General features: G+C 42.2%; 1 protein-coding gene and 1 long non-coding RNA gene across 2 annotated transcripts in view; both read right to left on the bottom strand.

Moving 5' to 3' along the window:
* Positions 1-340: 340 nt before the first annotated feature.
* On the bottom strand, positions 341-1288 carry LOC133766194 (vomeronasal type-1 receptor 90-like). Its single transcript, XM_062199913.1, has one exon. The coding sequence runs from the start codon at positions 1286-1288 to the stop codon at positions 341-343; it is 948 nt and encodes a 315-aa protein (XP_062055897.1).
* A 92-nt stretch (positions 1289-1380) lies between these two features.
* The window catches only part of LOC133766425 (uncharacterized), a 116647-nt gene continuing 100549 nt past the window's right edge, over positions 1381-17478 (bottom strand). Inside the window, exons 2-3 of the long non-coding RNA XR_009866706.1 lie at positions 5934-6107; positions 1381-1527 (exon numbers count right to left, since the gene is read on the bottom strand). This is a non-coding gene — a long non-coding RNA (uncharacterized LOC133766425). The remainder of the gene's footprint in view (positions 1528-5933; positions 6108-17478) is intronic.

The raw sequence follows: 17478 nt of genomic DNA, 5'->3' as shown, positions 1-17478 counted from the left end.
CATGAACTGATGGTCTCCCATAGATCTGGACCACTGCTCAGGCTTGCTAATTTTTTTCTTCTTACCCCTTGTTTCTGATCTTATTGAAATATTTCAAACACCTGCCTTCTAGGTCAGATATTCTATCTTCAGTCTAACAGAACACTGGTGAAAGTTTGTACTCTACCTTTAATTTGACCTATTGAATACTTCATTTCCAAAATTGCTGTTTATCACTTTCCATAATTTCTCATGTCATTTAACTGTATTGTTGAGTAACCTTAAAACCTTGCTTTGAATTCTTTTTTCAGGCCATTCAATCTCCCCTTCTCAATCGTATTTTCTCAAAGAGACATGTTATTTAACAACCAATTGAACACTTACTCTCCTTATGCCACATAAATTTGAAAAACGTGATCATTCGTTTTTCACTACTGATTAGTACCAAAGGACAAATTGTGGCATAGCCATTGCCCACCAACATGTGGACGCACAGGCGCACTGGGTCACTCTTCCACCACATGCCTGAGAAGGAAGCCACCATGCAGTCCATCAAGTACAGGAGCACAAAGATGCTCATGAGCAGCAGGATGGTGCGGGTGGCCCTGTGCTCTGGGGAGGCTCGTGGAGAGAGGCTGGTGCGGTGAAGGTGCTGGGACTGCCTCTTGTGCCTGCACAGGAGAGTCACCATGTACCCACTTGAGAGGGCCATGAGCCCTGTAAGGGAGACATCCCTGAAGATCCCCAAGATGTGAAATGTGAGTCTGGGTAAGTACCTCTGGGGCCAAAGAGAGCAGGATTTAGTGACAAACATAAGACTGCTGGATGTACGATTTGTGGTGGCAACAGTGGAGATTAAGAAATGAGCGTTGATGGACAGATTGAAGACCCATAGGAAGACAAAACCACACATGTTGTGCTGTGAGGTTGTCTGCTTGAACTTTGCCAAACAGGAGCTCCTGGGGCTGAGGGTGATGGCCTGGAGGACGCTCAGCAGGCAGGTGGTGCCCAGGGAGAGACCCCGCATCACCTGGTATGAGTAGATGACAGCTTTACACGTGATGTCGTCCCATAACTCCTGAGACTCAAAAATGTCTGCGGCTATGACCCCTACGGTGATCAGCATCACCAGGTGGATGAGGGTCAAGTGCCCAATGGCCAGATCGGTGGGCCTGGGCCTGTGCTTGAGAAAGAACCAGAGGACGTGGAAAAGTAGATGGAAGGTGTTGGCTGTGATCCCAATGCTGACTTCAGAGTAAAAGCCATTTCTTATAGCAATAAAGCTTAAAAGTACATTGTTTTTACTCATCTTTTTTGGGGAAAAAAGAACATTTAGTATATGTCTGAGGAAAAATTTTAAAATGACTTACTGCAAATATTATGAACTTAATTGGTCTCCACTACAACTCCTACCTTCATGAAGGTATCTCGATCAACCCCATTGCACCAGTTTTCACCTGTGAGCACTCTCCTGGAGGCCACTGTTTCTAGTTACATACTTGTCAATTATAATGGATAATAAATTCCATTGCAGGCTTCACTCAGGACCTAGAGAATAAAATTGCCATTATTAAAAATTGTTTTTGGATTTTTGTTATTTTTAGCTTTTCAGAGGTGGGCAAATGATTTATTTCCCTTGAGATTTGCAAAATGATGAATTCAAATGGGAATTTTAAGCAAGAAGAAATTACACCCCCATATGCAGGGGTCCAGGATATATCAATGTGTATTTATTTCTTATACCACTGTTAAGGTTGTTTTATTTCAAAGAGTTAGAGAGCCTCCACTGCTGGATCAGTCTCCAAATGGCCGCAATGGCTGGAGCTAAGCCAAGAGCTTCTTCCAGCTCTTCCACTTGAGTGCAGGGGCCCAAGGACTTGGATCATCCTCCACTGGTTTCCAAGACACATTAGCAGAGAGGCAAATCAGAAGATGATTAGCCAGGGCTTTAACCCACTGTGCTACAGCATCAGCCCCAGAGATATTCTTAATACATAAAAAACCCAATGCTGGTTAGCCAGGAAGTCTGAGACTCCATTATTTGTAACTATAGATAAGTGTCACTTAGAGATTCTGTGTGTGCAAGGGTATTGGATAATTGTATGAACAAGCGTAGGGCCTGGGGAACAATGGTCTGTGCAGAAACCGCAGCCACTGCTGTCCCCGTGAGGTTCTGCTCCTGAGCTCACCTTGAGAGAGAGCCGTCCTCTCCTAATGTGGCAGCTCTGACCCTGCTGGAGGAGCAGGGGAAGTGAGCACCACAGTCGCAGGCGCTGAACCCCCTCTGTTCCACGGTTCCTTCCCTCTCCAACACTGGAATGCAGAAGCCACAATGACTATGTTCACGGTCTAAGTGGACAGGTGATTCCTTCCTACAGAAATGATGGTATACCTCTTCACCAAGGTGGTTCTCCATGGGGGCCAAGTCTTCCTGTCTGCCCCACAGTTGGAAGTGCTTATGACCTAAGTGGTATGACCTATAGGTATGATCCTTCCCCTGTGTAATACAGTTATTTACTATAATTCAAACTTTATATATATGTGGCATTTAATATTGTAACAATACTTCCAGCAATACACTTTCACGGATTTATCATTTGAAAAATTGAGAGTGTCAGGCTGCATTTCATCCACAGAAAATTGGAACATTATAGTTCTATAATATGAGTAGCTAAGAAATTGAATTTTTTAAGCCCCATTACTGTGTAGCATTTAAGAATACAGTGACTAGGGGCGGGTGCTGTGTCACAGTGGGTTAAAGCCCCAGGCTGTAGTGCTGGCATCCCATACGGGTGCTGGTTTGAGTCCCTGCATCTCCACTTCTGATCAAGCTTTCTTTTTTTTTTTGACAGGCAGAGTGGACAGTGAGAGAGAGAGACAGGGAGCAAGGTCTTCCTTTACTGTTGGTTCACCCTCCAATGGCCGCTGTGGCCACTGCCTGATCAAGCTCTCTGCTAGGGCCTGGGAAAGCAATACAAGATGGCTCAAATCCTTGGGCTGCTTTTGCTGCATGGCTCCTGTCTGAGCTCCGGGGGAAAATATTTGTCACATTATCATCCACGTGTCTCTGCAAATCATTAAGCACACAGCCCTGAACTTTCTTCTACTTAAAATTGTACACACCTATTTACTGTGGATCTATTTTACCTAATTAGAAAATGTGTACTAACAGTGTTACAAATTTAATAGATATATAGTAACATACTAACACTTTAAAACGCTGAGGTAAAAATTAAAATTATGTTATTTGAAATACATGAGATCTTCAAAAATGTAATTGAAAGATACTTTATAAAAAGCTACACACTCCATGTGTATAAAGGGTCTTTAATTTTTTTCCTTAGAATGCATAGTATGAAAAAAACTATGCACAGATTTCAAGATATTTTGTGCCAAAATAAACTAACATTTTAACTCAGTTTTGCTCATGAATTTTTTATATTGCCCTTGTGCAGGCTTTGCTTTCATTCAGATTTTAAAATACAATTGAACCTTAGAAATGCAAGTGCATGATATTATAAAACTGATCAAATAGCATGTCTCACCATAGCAAGTTGCAAAATGAGACTTCATTTATGCAGTTTATCGGGGATCATGTAAGAAAGGTAGGATGTACACTGCATGAACTGGTATCATATCAGAAATTTCTTAAGAACCACTGGAGAAGTCTTATTTTTACAATAGGGCAAATTCTCCAGATGGAGCTAGAAATTTTTCCCTCTCTTCACATAATGGTTATTAAGGAAATGGACCCAGTCAGAAACATGCAGGGGTACCCACTCACAGTGGCTCCTGAGAATGACCAGGGGCTGAGAGCTGAGCCCACCTCCCAGCGGTCTCCACACTGTGCTGAGCACACACCAGTGTTACCAGGAAAACACGCCTGCCAAATACGTACATTTTATATTTATATTCACATACTGTAAGGAAGGGAATAGAAAGCTAATACGTTAGCTCTTTCTGGCTGATATTTTCTTAGAAAAAGCATTCTGGAAGCAGTTGTCATAGCGAGTCCACCCCAGCCATGCTCCTCACACTCACTCCTGACAAGCACAGCATGGACTAGGAGATCATAAGACAGCAGGAGGAGCCAGGAGACCCTCCTCAGATACAGCTCCGAGGACTGACAGTGCAAGATGGCACCTGGCTCTGCTGATGGACCAAGCCCCCAAGTTACCTTCTCCACACTGGAGAAAGCAGACAGCCCTCAGAGAGACTCTGAATACAATGACAGACACTGTGGGGGTTATAATTTGGAAGTTCTTAAAGAGGTCTCATCTAGACAGGTGGTATCAGGAAGAGCTGAGTGGGAAGGTTAGGAGAATGAGAGAACACAGACTAAGAAGTGTCAGAGAATTCAGCATCCAGGAACAAATGAACACTGTGAAGACTCCTTCTACCACCTGATCAACAGCACTCACTTCAGACAGCTGTGCGCTGCATGGACCCAACTCACAGCCAGGCCTGTGCTACATGGCCCCATCAAGTGGGCCAGAGATTATGGAAAACACCGTGGTCAAGAGGGAAGTGTAGGGGTAACAGAAGGAAAAACCTCAGCAGATCTCAGTACAAGTGTGTGGCTTTTTAAAAAATTACTTATTTAAAAGTGCAAATTATACAGAAAGAGACTGATCTTCCATGTGTTTGTAAGTCCCTTGATGGCCAAAATGGCTGAGGCTGACCAGGCTGAAGCTATGAGCTTCTTTAATGTCTCCCCCTTGAGTGGCAGGAGCCCAAACACTTGGCAATCTTCCACTGCTTGACCCATTTCATTAGCAGGGAGCTAGATCAGAAGTGGAGCAGCCTGGATTTGAACCAGCAACCATAAGGGATGCCAGTGTTGCAGGCAGTGTTTTAACCCCATACACCACAATGCTAGCCCCATGTATAGTCTTCGGAATGGAAAGATACAGGGTGGAAAAAAAAGGAAGACAAGGAGGACATGTCTGTTCATTGTGTGTGGTATGAGCATAATCAAGCTCTTAGGACTGACACAACGTGTAAATGCTAGGATGTATGTCAGCACATGGTGATGTGCTTAGATATGTCAAAGAGCAACCCTTGGTTTGTTCCACATAGGTCAACGTGACTGTCGGCCAACAAACATATCAATTCTGTAGGTGCCACTGATAATACACAATGGATGCATATCAAGAAGTACAAGTGTACTGAGAAACACCTTCTAAGTTGTATGGTTCTAGCTGGAAAATTTTGTTGAAAACTGTGCAGAAGCAGTGGACAGAGCACACAAACTGATGTTAGTGGCATAAACAGAGATGTTGTACAATACATGGATTCTAGCAGAGTGAAGGAAAAGCTTGAGAAACATTTTGGTAAATGAGTGGGAGCTGTTTGTCAAAAAATCTGGGTGAGAATTCATATTGGCAATGCAGGGTGAAGGGATTATGCAATAAAGCTCAGGGTGCCTGCTTACACTTGGCTGTTGATGGCACCAATATTTTTATGTGTAGTCAGAAAAATCTGAAGTATTTTAGTTGTTAGTAGTAACTTAATGTTGCAATTAGTGACTTAATAGTAATATTATTACCAATAACTCATCACTCCAAAGCAAGGGCCTTCGTCACAGCGACACAGCCAGCTGAGTCACAGACAGTGGCAGACAGTGCCGCGTCGGCTTCCCTGAGCAGCAGCCCAGAGCAGCCCAGCGTCCTGTGGGACAGATGTCACTGTCACTCAGCACACCACCATCATGGCATCGTACTAGCAAGAAATGTCATTCCAGCTCTGTCTGTGCCAATGAGTGCGTGACAGCACTAAACCTGTACAACCTGCCTTGCATCATCAGTGCATTTGGTTTTTTTTTTTTGGGGAGGGGGAGCATAAAACTCAAGCACACAAATTAACCTATGTAAAATTTGTTCATTCAAAATTCCTTAAGAATTGGTTATCAATGAGACAGGGAGAGATTTTTTAACAAATCTGGAGCCATATACCTGTTCTGAGATTGTCCTTCGGCCAACTGGAAATAGGGAGGAGAGAGCTCCATCGATGTCTTTGCATTTTCCTTATTTCAGTGTAGATTCAGCCTCATTTCCCCAGACTCTAGTTTGGAGTATTCTCAAAGCTAAGAGTTTCCTCCTGGAACTTGAAATCTGTGCACATGAAAGCTGAAGAAGAAAGATCTTTAAGAGTAAATACTGGCAGACATTGTGTAGGAAGGAGAGGGTTAACTGCCCATGGCACTGTTTTGAACAAAGATCCCATTTCCTTCTAAAGGGTTACATTGTTTCTTAAAAAAGAAACTATCAAAGGCACTTTAAATTCATAGTTTTAACACTTTTCTGAAGGTGAAAGAAGCAACACTAATAATGTTGAGTGAAACTCAGAATTAAAACTGGTGCCTTCCAGGTAAAAATGTGGTTATGAATGAGCACTGTTGTAGTCTACAGCAATGAGAATGTGTGCTTTCAGAGCTGACTACAAAGCATATATGAATGGAAAATAAAAAACTGAATGTTTTCTAAAAAACTGGACTGATGTGGGGAGTTGCCAAAGTAAAAGACCAAATATCATGAGAAGACAGTGTCCCCACTGTGTTACACAGAACACTGCTGAGCCTGGAGGACTGCTGGAGTCTCTTCTGAGGCTTCTACAAACCTCCCTGTTGCCAGTTTTTACCCTTCATCCCCAGCCTAGGAACTCATCTGGCTTGGTTCCTCATCAGTGAAACAGTCACTCACCCAGGACAACAGCTGGGGGATTCCATGCACCTGAGAGCAACCTGCAGCGTTTTAAGGAAAAGACTCGCTGAGCTCATCTCTCAGTGTTGTTATTTTGAGAATGGAGAAAGGTGATGAAATCCAGCTCGGAGGCACAGAACGTGGATTTCCCCAGTGGAACACGTCACCTGTCTACATTTTCCTTTATTCCCTCCTGCACAGTAGCACTGGAGAGATCTGTGCTCCAAACTTTCCTCTGAGTTTCCTGACACAGGTGTGAGGATCAGAAAGGACCAGCTCTGTAGACAACCCTGAATTCTCTCACCTTGTCCTGAGAACACCTTAACCCAGCCCACCCCTCACTGTGCAGTGCCCCTGCCCTGGGCTGAGACCTCTGGTGTCCTCCACAGGTTCTAGGAGGCTGAGGGTCCCCTCCATACAGTATGAGGTACAGTCTGGTCCTGACATCCATTCATACCACAGCACCTGTGTTTTTCTGTGATGTTAGTCATTTACGCCATGGTGTCCAAGCTCTTAATGTCAAGATTAAGCTCTAAGATTAAACGAGTTACAAAAATCTATTTTATGGCCATGGTTGAAGGTGGCCAACTTCCTTTGGCGCCCTTTTCATCATTTTTCTTCTTGAGATCTCTTCTGTGTCCCGAACGTATGACACAAATACACAGCCCCTGCCTGCTGATGGTCCAGACACTTCAGGAGATGAAGCTCACACCTGAGCACACGGCAGACACCTGTGCACTGTGTGGTTGATGGACTGAGAAATCCATGCCCTCAGCCCTCAGAGCAAGGAAAATGAGGCCTGAGTGATGATGGAGCAGTGTGTGTGTGGTGGGGGGACAGGGTCTCCTGGCATTGCAGGAACCCCAGGCTTCAGACCTGATTGAGCTCTCAGGGTAAAGATGTCAGCCATGGGGAGCTGGAGCGACGCTGTGTTCATTTTATGAAATTCCTCAGGAAGTGAACCACTTACAGGAGCAAAGTTTCTGTCCAGCAGTTCAATGAGATAAAAGTAAAATGCCCAGGAAACTCTTTCTCACCCAGCTTATCCACCAAGCAGAGAAGTGAGACTGCGGGTTTCATACTGTGCTGAGTGGCCTTGGCTCACACCGTTGTGAGGCTGTGATCTACCACTCAGCTCTGCTCTGGCATCTGGTACCCTGGAGGTGTGGCTGCCAAGCAGCTGGACTGAGCATCCTGGAGAACCCATGTATCATGGTGACCCCTCTTGCCACACAGCCAATTCTGTCTTCCTTCTGCACATCAAGCAGCCACCTGCAAGCAATCACTATGAAAAGCCTGGACAGATTTTTTTTCTTTCACTCTGGACTTTTATGAAAAAGAGGAAAAGTTTAAATATCTTAAAATCTTACTATAGTAGGCCGGCACCGCGGCTCACTAGGCTCATCCTCCGCCTGTGGCACCAGCACTCTGGGTTCTAGTCCCGGTTGTTCCTCTTCCAGTCCAGCTCTCTGCTGTGGCCTGGGAGGGCAGTGGAGGATGGCCCAAGTGCTTGGGCCCTGCACCCGCATGGGAGACCAGGAGAAGGCGCCTGGCTCCTGGCTTCAGATTGGTGCAGTGCGCTGGCTGTGGTGGCCATTTGGGGGGTGAACAAACGGAAGGAAGACCTTTCTCTCTGTCTCGTGTTAACTCTGCCTGTCAAAAAAAATCTTACTACAGTAGACAGGGTTGATATCAGATTCCTCAGTGAAATATTTTGATGGAGCAGAAGAAATAGCAGAGGGCACCTGTAGATTGAAAACACATTCCATATAGGATTCCTGAGAACACCAGAAACTCTCTGGCTCAACTCACTCATAGCCTTCAGGGTGGTCTGCACATTTTTTAAAATTTGTATCATATTTTAAAGACAGGCAGAGAAAGATCTGCCATCTACTGGATCACATCCCATCCCAAAGTGGGAATAAGAGGAATAAGAGAGGGAGGAGATGTACAATTTGGGACATGCTCAATCGTACTTACCCCAAATGGTAGAGTTAGAAACTTGCCAGGGGATTCCAATTCAATCCCATCAAGGTGGCATGTACCAATGCCATCTCACTAGTCCAAGTGATCAATTTCAGTTCACAACTGAAATACTGATAGGTCTAAGAGTCAAAGGGGTCACACAGACAAGACTAGTGTCTGAAAACACTAACTGATAGAATCAAAAAGGGAGAGAACGATCCAACGTGGGAAGCCGGAGACACAGCAGACTCATAGAATGGCAGATGTCCTAAACAGCACTCTGGCCTCAGAATCAGCCCTTAAGGCATTCGGATCCAGCTAAAAAGCCCATGAGAGTAATTTTGGCATGGAAAGCCAAGACACTGTGGCAAAAAACAAACAAACACTATTTGAAAGATCTTAGCAAGTGAGATCTCAGTGGAAAGAACAGGTCATCAAAGATCCCACTGCTGGGAATGTCAATTTGTTCAGCATTTGTGGAAAATGGTATGTAAGTCCCTCTAAAACTAAAACTAAACTACCATATGATCCATCAATTCCAAAATAGGGTATATATCCAAAGGAAATGAAATCAGTCTGTGGAAGACATCTAGCACTGTGTTTATTACAGCAATCTTTACAGCACCCAAGGTATGCAAAAACCTAACTGCTCACCTGATGAATGGATACATAAAATATATTTTTATACAGTGGGATGTAATTTAGTCATTTAGAGCTGAAATTGCGCCTGGCATTGTGTCATGGTAGCTTAAGCCTCCACCTGTGGCAGTGGAATCCTATATGGGCTCTAGTTCAAGTTCCGACTGCTCCACTTCCAATCTAACATCCTGTTAATGGCCTGGAAAAGCAGCAGAAAATGACCCAAGTACTTCACCCCATGCACCTGGAAGAAGCTATTGGTTCCTGGATTCGATCACCCCAGCTCTGGCCATTGTGGCCATTTAGGGAGTGAACCAGAAGATGGAAGATCTCTCTATCTCTAACTCTGCCTCTCAAATAATTAAATAAATCGTTTAAAAAATTTAAAGTTCTAAAATTTTACTATTTACAACAAAATGGATGAAACTGGAAGTCATTATGTTAAATGCAATTAGCTGGGGGTGGAGCCAAGATGGCGGAAGAGTGAGAGCGCACACCAGCAGTCCGGGAAAAGATAATTTAACAAAAGTGGAGTTACTGTAGCCTCAGGAAGAGACTCAGAAAAAAAAAACTGCAGAGGAAACTCTTCCGGATCTAGTGGATATGATACAGAAGACTACAGGGAGAGCAAGGTGGCCCACTGCCGTGCCAAGCCATGCTGCGGGACTGGAGCCGCGAGAGAGGAGCCGCAGGAGCGGGGAACCCAGCCAGCCCAGCGAAAGAAGCAAAGCCGCAGAATTTGAGCCCCGGCGCTGGAAGGAGAGGTAACCCCAGACATTGGCCGGGAAGGTTAGAGCGTGGTCTGAAGTCACACGGGGGGAAAGTGCACCAGGCTGACTGGAGGAGAGAAAGAAAAAAAGCAAATAAATAGGGGGAACCTGCAGGGTCACTAGCCTCTCTGGCCACTCACCTTACAAAGAGCAGGCACCATTTTACATATGTAAAACAAACTCCATAACCTAGGCAACCCGGTGAGCTGTGTGGAATTTCTTCCCAACTGAGTCTAAAAAAAAAAGAGAGAGAGAGAGCAAGAGAGCAAGCCAGAGAACAATCTGGGTGAGTCAATTTGGGTGCACTCTTAACCCTGAAGAACAAAACAGAGCTCTTTGGCCACATCCAGCAAAGCCTCTAAGGATCCATCAAAAGCAGGCAGTCCACATACTATAGAGCCATAGTATAATGAGATAAAACACCACAGCGAAGGAAACAAAGAACACCTCCAAGATGCCAAACAAATGTAGAAACCAAGGTAACAAGAGCAAGGAAGACACTATGATGCCCCCAAATAAAAAAGACACCCCAATTCAAGATTTGAAGATGATGAGATAGAAGAAATGCAAGAAGTGGATCTCAAAAAATTGGTAAGATCATTAAGAAGCTCTCAAAAACAAATTCTTGAACTACAGAAATCCTTGATGGGCAAGATAGAAAATCTCTCTCACGAAAATGAAATATTAAGGAGGAATCAAAATGAAATGAAACAACTAGTAGAACAAGAAACTGTGATAGTGACAAGAAACAAAAATGAAATGAAGAATTCAATAGATCAAATGACAAACACATTAGAGAGCCTTAAAAACAGAATGGGTGAAGCAGAAGAGAGAATATCACATTTAGAAGACAGAGAATAGGAAAGGAAACAGGCAAACCAAAGAAAAGAAGAGGAAATTAGAAATCTAAAAAATATTGTCGGAAATCTAGAGGATACTATTAAAAAAAAAACATTCGGGTCCTAGGAGTTCCTGAAGGCATGGAGAGGGAGAAAGGATTAGAAGGCCTTTTTAGTGAGATACTAGCAGAAAATTTCCCAGGTTTGGAGAAGGACAGAGACATCTCTTAGCACAGGAAGCTCATAGAACCCCTAGTAAACATGACCAAAAGAGATCCTCACCATGACACATTGTAATTAAACTCACCACAGTGAAACATAAAGAAAAGATCTTAAAATGTGCAAGAAAGAAACCTCAGACCACTCTTAGAGGATCCCCAATTAGACTCACAGCTGACTTCTCATCAGAAACCGTACAAGCGAGGAGGGAATGGCGAGATATAGCCCAGGTACTAAGAGAGAAAAACTGCCAGCCCAGAATATTATATCCTGCAAAGCTCTCATTTGTGAATGAAGGTGAAATAAAGACCCTTCACAGCAAACAGAAATTGAAAGAATTTGTTGCCACTCGTCCAGCCCTGCAAAAGATGCTTAAAGATGTGATAAATGCAGAAACACAGAAACACGGTCACCAATATGAAAGAAGGTAAAGGAAGGAAACCTCACAGCAAAAGATCACAGGAAACCAAAAAATGATATGGCAAAGTTACTACTTAGGCCTGAACAATCCAGTTAAAAGACACCGATTGGCTGATTGGGTTAAGGAACAAAACCCATCTTTTTGCTGCTTAAAAGAAACTCATCTTTCCAACAATGATGCACACAGAATGAAAGTGAAAGGCTGGAAAAATGTATACCATGGCAGCAGAAATGAAAAAAGATCAGGTGTAGCCATCTTAATATCGGACAACATAAACTTTACCACAAAAACTGTTAGGAGAGACAAAGAGGGGCACTATTTAATGATTAAGGGATCCATTCAACAGGAAGATATAACGATTATCAATGGATATGCACCTAATTACAGGGCACCAGCTTATTTAAAAGACTTGTTAAGGGACTTAAAGGGAGACTTAGATACCAATACAATAGTACTGGGGGACTTCAATACTCCACTCTCAGAGATAGACAGATCAACAGGACAGAAGCTCAACAAGGAGACAGTAGATTTAAATGACACTATAGCCCAAATGGACCTAACAGATATCTACAGAACTTTTCATCCTACACATAAAACATTTACATTCTTCTCAGCAGTACATGGAACCCTCTTTAGGATTGACCACATACTAGGCCATAAAGCAAGTCTCAGCAAATTCAAAAGAATTAGAATCATACCATGCAGCTTCTCAGACCATAAAGGAATGAAGTTGGAAATTAGCAACTCGGGAATCCCTAGAGCACGTGCAAACACATGGAGATTGAACAACATGCTCCTGAATGAACAATGGGTCATAGAAGTAATTAAAAGAGAATCAAAAAATTTCTGGAAGTAAATGAGGATAAAAGCACAACATACCAAAACCTATGGGATACAACAAAAACAGTATTAAGAGGAAAGTTTATATCAATAAGTGCCTACATCAAGAAATTGGAAAGGCACCAAATAGATGAGCTTTCAATTCATCTCAAGGATCTAGAAAATCTGCAGCAAACCAAACCCAAACCCAGTAGGAGAAGAGAAGTAATTAAAATCAAAGAAGAAATCAACAGGATTGAATCAAAAAAAAAAACATTACAAAAAATCAGCCAAACGAGGAGCTGTTTTTTTGAAAAAAATAAACAAAATTGACACCCCATTGGCCCAACTAACTAAAAAAAGAAAAGACACAAATCAATAGGATCAGAGATGAAAATGGAAACGTAACAACAGACACCACAGAAATAAAAAGAATCATCAGAAATTACTACAAGGACTTGTATGCCAGCAAACAGGGAAATCTATCAGAAATGGACAGATTCTTGGACACATACAACCTACCTAAATTGAGCCAGGAAGACATAGAAAACCTAAACAGACCCAAACTGACACAGAAATTGAAACAGTAATAAAGGCCCTCCCAACAAGAAAAGCCCAGGACCACATGGATTCACTGCTGAGTTCTACCAGACATTTAGAGAAGAACTAACTCCAATTCTTCTCAAACTATTCAAACCAATCGAAAAAGAGGGAATCCTCCCAAATTCTTTCTATGAAGCCAGCATCACCTTAATTCCTAAGCCAGTAAAAGATGCAGCATTGAAAGAGAATTACAGACCAATATCCCTGATGAACATAGATGCAAAAATCCTCAATAAAATTCTGGCCAATAGAATGCAACAACACATCAGAAAGATCATCCACCCAGACCAAGTGGGATTCATCCCCGGTATGCAAGGATGGTTCAACGTTCGCAAAACAATCAACGTAATACACTACATTAACAGACGGCAGAAGAAAAACCATATGATTCTCTCAATAGATGCAGAGAAAGCATTTGATAAAATACAACACCCTTTCATGATGGAAACTCTAAGCAAACTGGGTGTGGAAGGTACATTCCTCAATACAATCAAAGAAATATATGAAAAACCCACGGCCAACATCCTATTGAATGGGGAAAAGTTGGAAGCATTTCCGCTGAGATCTGGTACCAGACAGGGATGCCCACTCTCACCACTGCTATTCAATATAGTTCTGGAAGTGTTAGCCAGAGCTATTAGGCAAGAAAAAGAAATTAAAGGGATACAAATTGGGAAGGAAGAACTCAAACTATCCCTCTTTGCAGATGATATGATTCTTTATTTAGGGGACCCAAAGAACTCTACTAAGAGAATACTGGAACTCATCGAAGAGTTTGGCAAAGTAGCAGGATATAAAATCAATGCACAAAATTCAACAGCCTTTGTATACACAGGCAATGCCATGACTGAGGAAGAACTTCTAAGATCAATCCCATTCACAATAGCTACAAAAACAATCAAATACCTTGGAATAAACTTAACCAAAGACGTTAAAGATCTCTACAATGAAAACTACAAAACCTTAAAGAAAGAAATAGAAGAGGATACCAAAAAATGGAGAAATCTTCCATGCTCATGGATTGGAAGAATCAATATCACAATGTCCATTCTTCCAAAAGCAATTTACAGATTCAATGCAATACCAATCAAAATACCAAAGACATTCTTCTCAGATTTGGAAAAAATGATACTGATATTCATATGGAGACACAGGAGACCTTGAATAGCCAAAGCAATCTTGTACAACAAAAACAAAGCCAGAGGCATCACAATACCTGATTTCAGGACATACTTCAGGGCAGTTGTTATCAAAACAGCATGGTACTGGTACAGAAACAGATGGATAGACCAATGGAACAGAATAGAAACACCAGAAATCAACCCAAACATCTACAGCCAACTCATATTAGATCAAAGATCCAAAACCAATCCCTGGAGTAAGTACAGTCTATTCAATAAATGGTGCTGGGAAAAATGGATTTCCACACGCAGAATCATGAAGCAAGATCCCTACCTTTCACCTTACACAAAAATTCATTCAACATGGATTAAAGACTTAAATCTATGACCCGAAACCATCAAATTTTTAAAGAGCATTGGAAAAACCCTGCAAGATACAGGTACTGGCAAAGACTTCTTGGAAAATACCCCAGGAGCATAGGCAGTCAAAACCAAAATTAACATTTGGGATTGCATCATATTGAGAAGTTTCTGTACTTCAAAAGAAACAGTCAGGAAAGTGAAGAGGCAACTGACAGAATGGGAAAAAAATATTTGCAAACTATACTACAGATAAAGGGTTGATAACCAGAATCTACAAAGAAATCAAGAAACTCCACAACATCAAAACAAACAACCCACTTAATGATGGGCCAAGGACCTCAATAGACATTTTTCAAAAGAGGAAATCCAAATGGCCAACAGACACATGAAAACATTTTCAAGATCAGTAGCCATCAGAGAAATGTAAATCAAAACCACAATGAGGTTTCACCTCACCCCGGTGAGAATGGCTCACATTCAGAAATCTACCAACAACAGATGCTGGAGAGGATGTGGGGAAAAAGGGACACTAACCTGCTGTTGGTGGGAATGCAAACTTGTTAAGCCACTGTGGACGTCAGTCTGGAGATTCCTCAGAAACCTGAATATAACCTTACCATTCAACCCAGCCATCCCACTCCTTGGATATTACCCAAAGGAAATTAAATTGGCAAATAAAAAGCCATCTGCACATTAATGTTTATTGCAGCTCAATTCACAATAGCTAAGACCTGGAACCAACCCAAATGCCCATCAACAGTAGACTGGATAAAGAAACTATGGGACATGTACTCTATAGAAAACTATACAGCAGTCAAAAACAATGAAACCTGGTCATTTGCAACAAGATGGAGGAATCTGGAAAACATCATGCTGAGTGAATTAAGCCAGTCCCAAAGAGACAATTATCATTGTTTTCCCTGATTGGTGACAACTAACCTAGCATCAAAGGGGAAACCTGTGGAAGTGAAATGGACACTATGAGAAACAGTGACTTGATCAGATCTTGTGCTGACTGTTGATGTACAATGCAATACTTTATCCATCTTAGTATTTTTTTGTTCTAGTACTAATGCTTGAACTCTGTAATTAACACACAATTATTCTTAGGTGTTTAAATCTTAACTGAAAAGTGATCCCTGTTTAATATAAGAGTGGGAATTAGAGAGGGAAGAGATGTACAATTTGGGACATACTCGATCGGACTTGCCTCAAATGTTGGAGTTAGAAACGTGCCAGGGTATTCCAATATAATCCCACCAAGATGGCATGTACCAATGGCATCTCACTAGTCCAAGTGATCAATTTCAGTTCACAATTGATCACACTGATAGATTTAGGAGTCAAAGTGATCACACAAATAAGACTAGTGTCTGCTAATACTAACTGATAAAACCAAAAAGGGAGAGAAGGGTCCAACATGGGAAGGGGGAGACACAGCAGACTCATAGAATGGCAGATGTCCTAAATAGCACTCTGGCCTCAGAATCAGCCCTTAAGGCATTTGGATCTGGCTGAAGAGCCTATGAGAGCATTTTAGGCATGCAAAGCCAAGACACTCTGGAAAAAAAAAAGACAATGACGACGACGACCTAAATGAAGGATCTCAGCGAGTGTGATCCCAGTGGAAAAACAGGGCCATCAAGGATGAAGTACCTTTCTCTGAAGGGAGGAGAGAATTTCCACTTTGACTATGACCCTGTCAGAATAAGATCAAAGTCGGTGAACCCTAAAGGCTTCCATAGCCTCGGCAACCCATGACTAGAGCCTACGGAGATTACTGACACCATAAACAAGAGTGTTAAATTGTTAAATCAACATCAAGAGTCATTGTGTACTTACATCCCATGTGGGTTCTGTCCTTAATGGGTTGTCCAATGTGAAGTAATGATAAAGCTAGTACTCAAACAGTATTTTTACACTTTGAGTTTCTGTGTGGGTGCAAACTGATGAAATCTTTACTTAGTATATACTAAAGCGATCTTCTGTATATAAAGATAATTGAAAATGAAAAAAAAACTTGGTGTTAAATTGGAAATTACATAGAAAATTAATCAATTTTTTAAAAAATATATCATGTAGGATTTCTGTCCTTAGTGTGCTATACACTGTTATTTGATTCTATAACTAGTACTCCAACAGTATTTTTTCACTTTGTGTTGCTATGTGAGGGCAAACTGTTGAAATCTTTTTATATACTAAACTGATCTTCTGTATATAAAGAGAATTGAAAATGAATCTTGATGTGAATGGAAGGGGAGAGTGAGTGGGAAAGGGGAGGGTTGCAGGTGGGAGGGAAGTTATGGGCGGGGGAAGCCATTGTAATCCATAAGCTGTACTTTGGAAATATATATTCATTAAATAAACGATAAAAAAAGAATAATTTAAGGGGCTGGCACAGTGGCACACTAGGTTAATCCTCTGCTTGCAGCGCTGGCATCACATATGGGTGCCAGGTTCTAGTCCCGGTTGCTCCTCTTCCAGTTCAGCTCTCTGCTGTGGCCTGGGAAGGCAGTGGAGGATGGCCCAAGTACTTGGGCCCCTGCACCCGCAAGGGAGACCAAGAAGAAGCACCTGGCTCCTGGTTTCGGATTGGCATAGCTCTGGCCATTGCAGCCATTTGGGGAGTGAAACAATGGAAGGAAGACCTTTCTCTGTGTCTCTCACTGTTTGTAATTCTACCTGTCAAATAAATAAATAAATGAAATCTTTTAAAAAATGCAATTAGCTAAGCACAAGAAGATGATTTCCATATGATATCTGCTCCAAAAGTCTTGCAATGAGGAATCTCCTATCAGCCATGGATACCATAGTAAGGGATAAAGCCATTTAAGCTTTAAAAGTAAAAGCATAGAAAGAATACCTGTCCAACCTTTGAAAAACAAGCAAAACCAGATTTATCATCATTATTGCTGGCAGGTAGCTGCTTGAGTAAAAGTCCACTCAGCTGGCTGCTGGGTCAGCTGGATGAGCAGAGGGAGAACACAACTTCACTCTTGGCACAGGGGTCACTACCCAACATGGGCCCCAGAGCCACTG

The sequence above is a fragment of the Lepus europaeus genome, chromosome 9, assembly GCF_033115175.1.
Source record: "Lepus europaeus isolate LE1 chromosome 9, mLepTim1.pri, whole genome shotgun sequence".
In the NCBI taxonomy this organism is placed as follows: domain Eukaryota; kingdom Metazoa; phylum Chordata; class Mammalia; order Lagomorpha; family Leporidae; genus Lepus; species Lepus europaeus.
The sequence above is the reverse complement of the archived record's forward strand: the minus strand, read 5'-3'. Positions and strand labels throughout refer to the sequence as shown.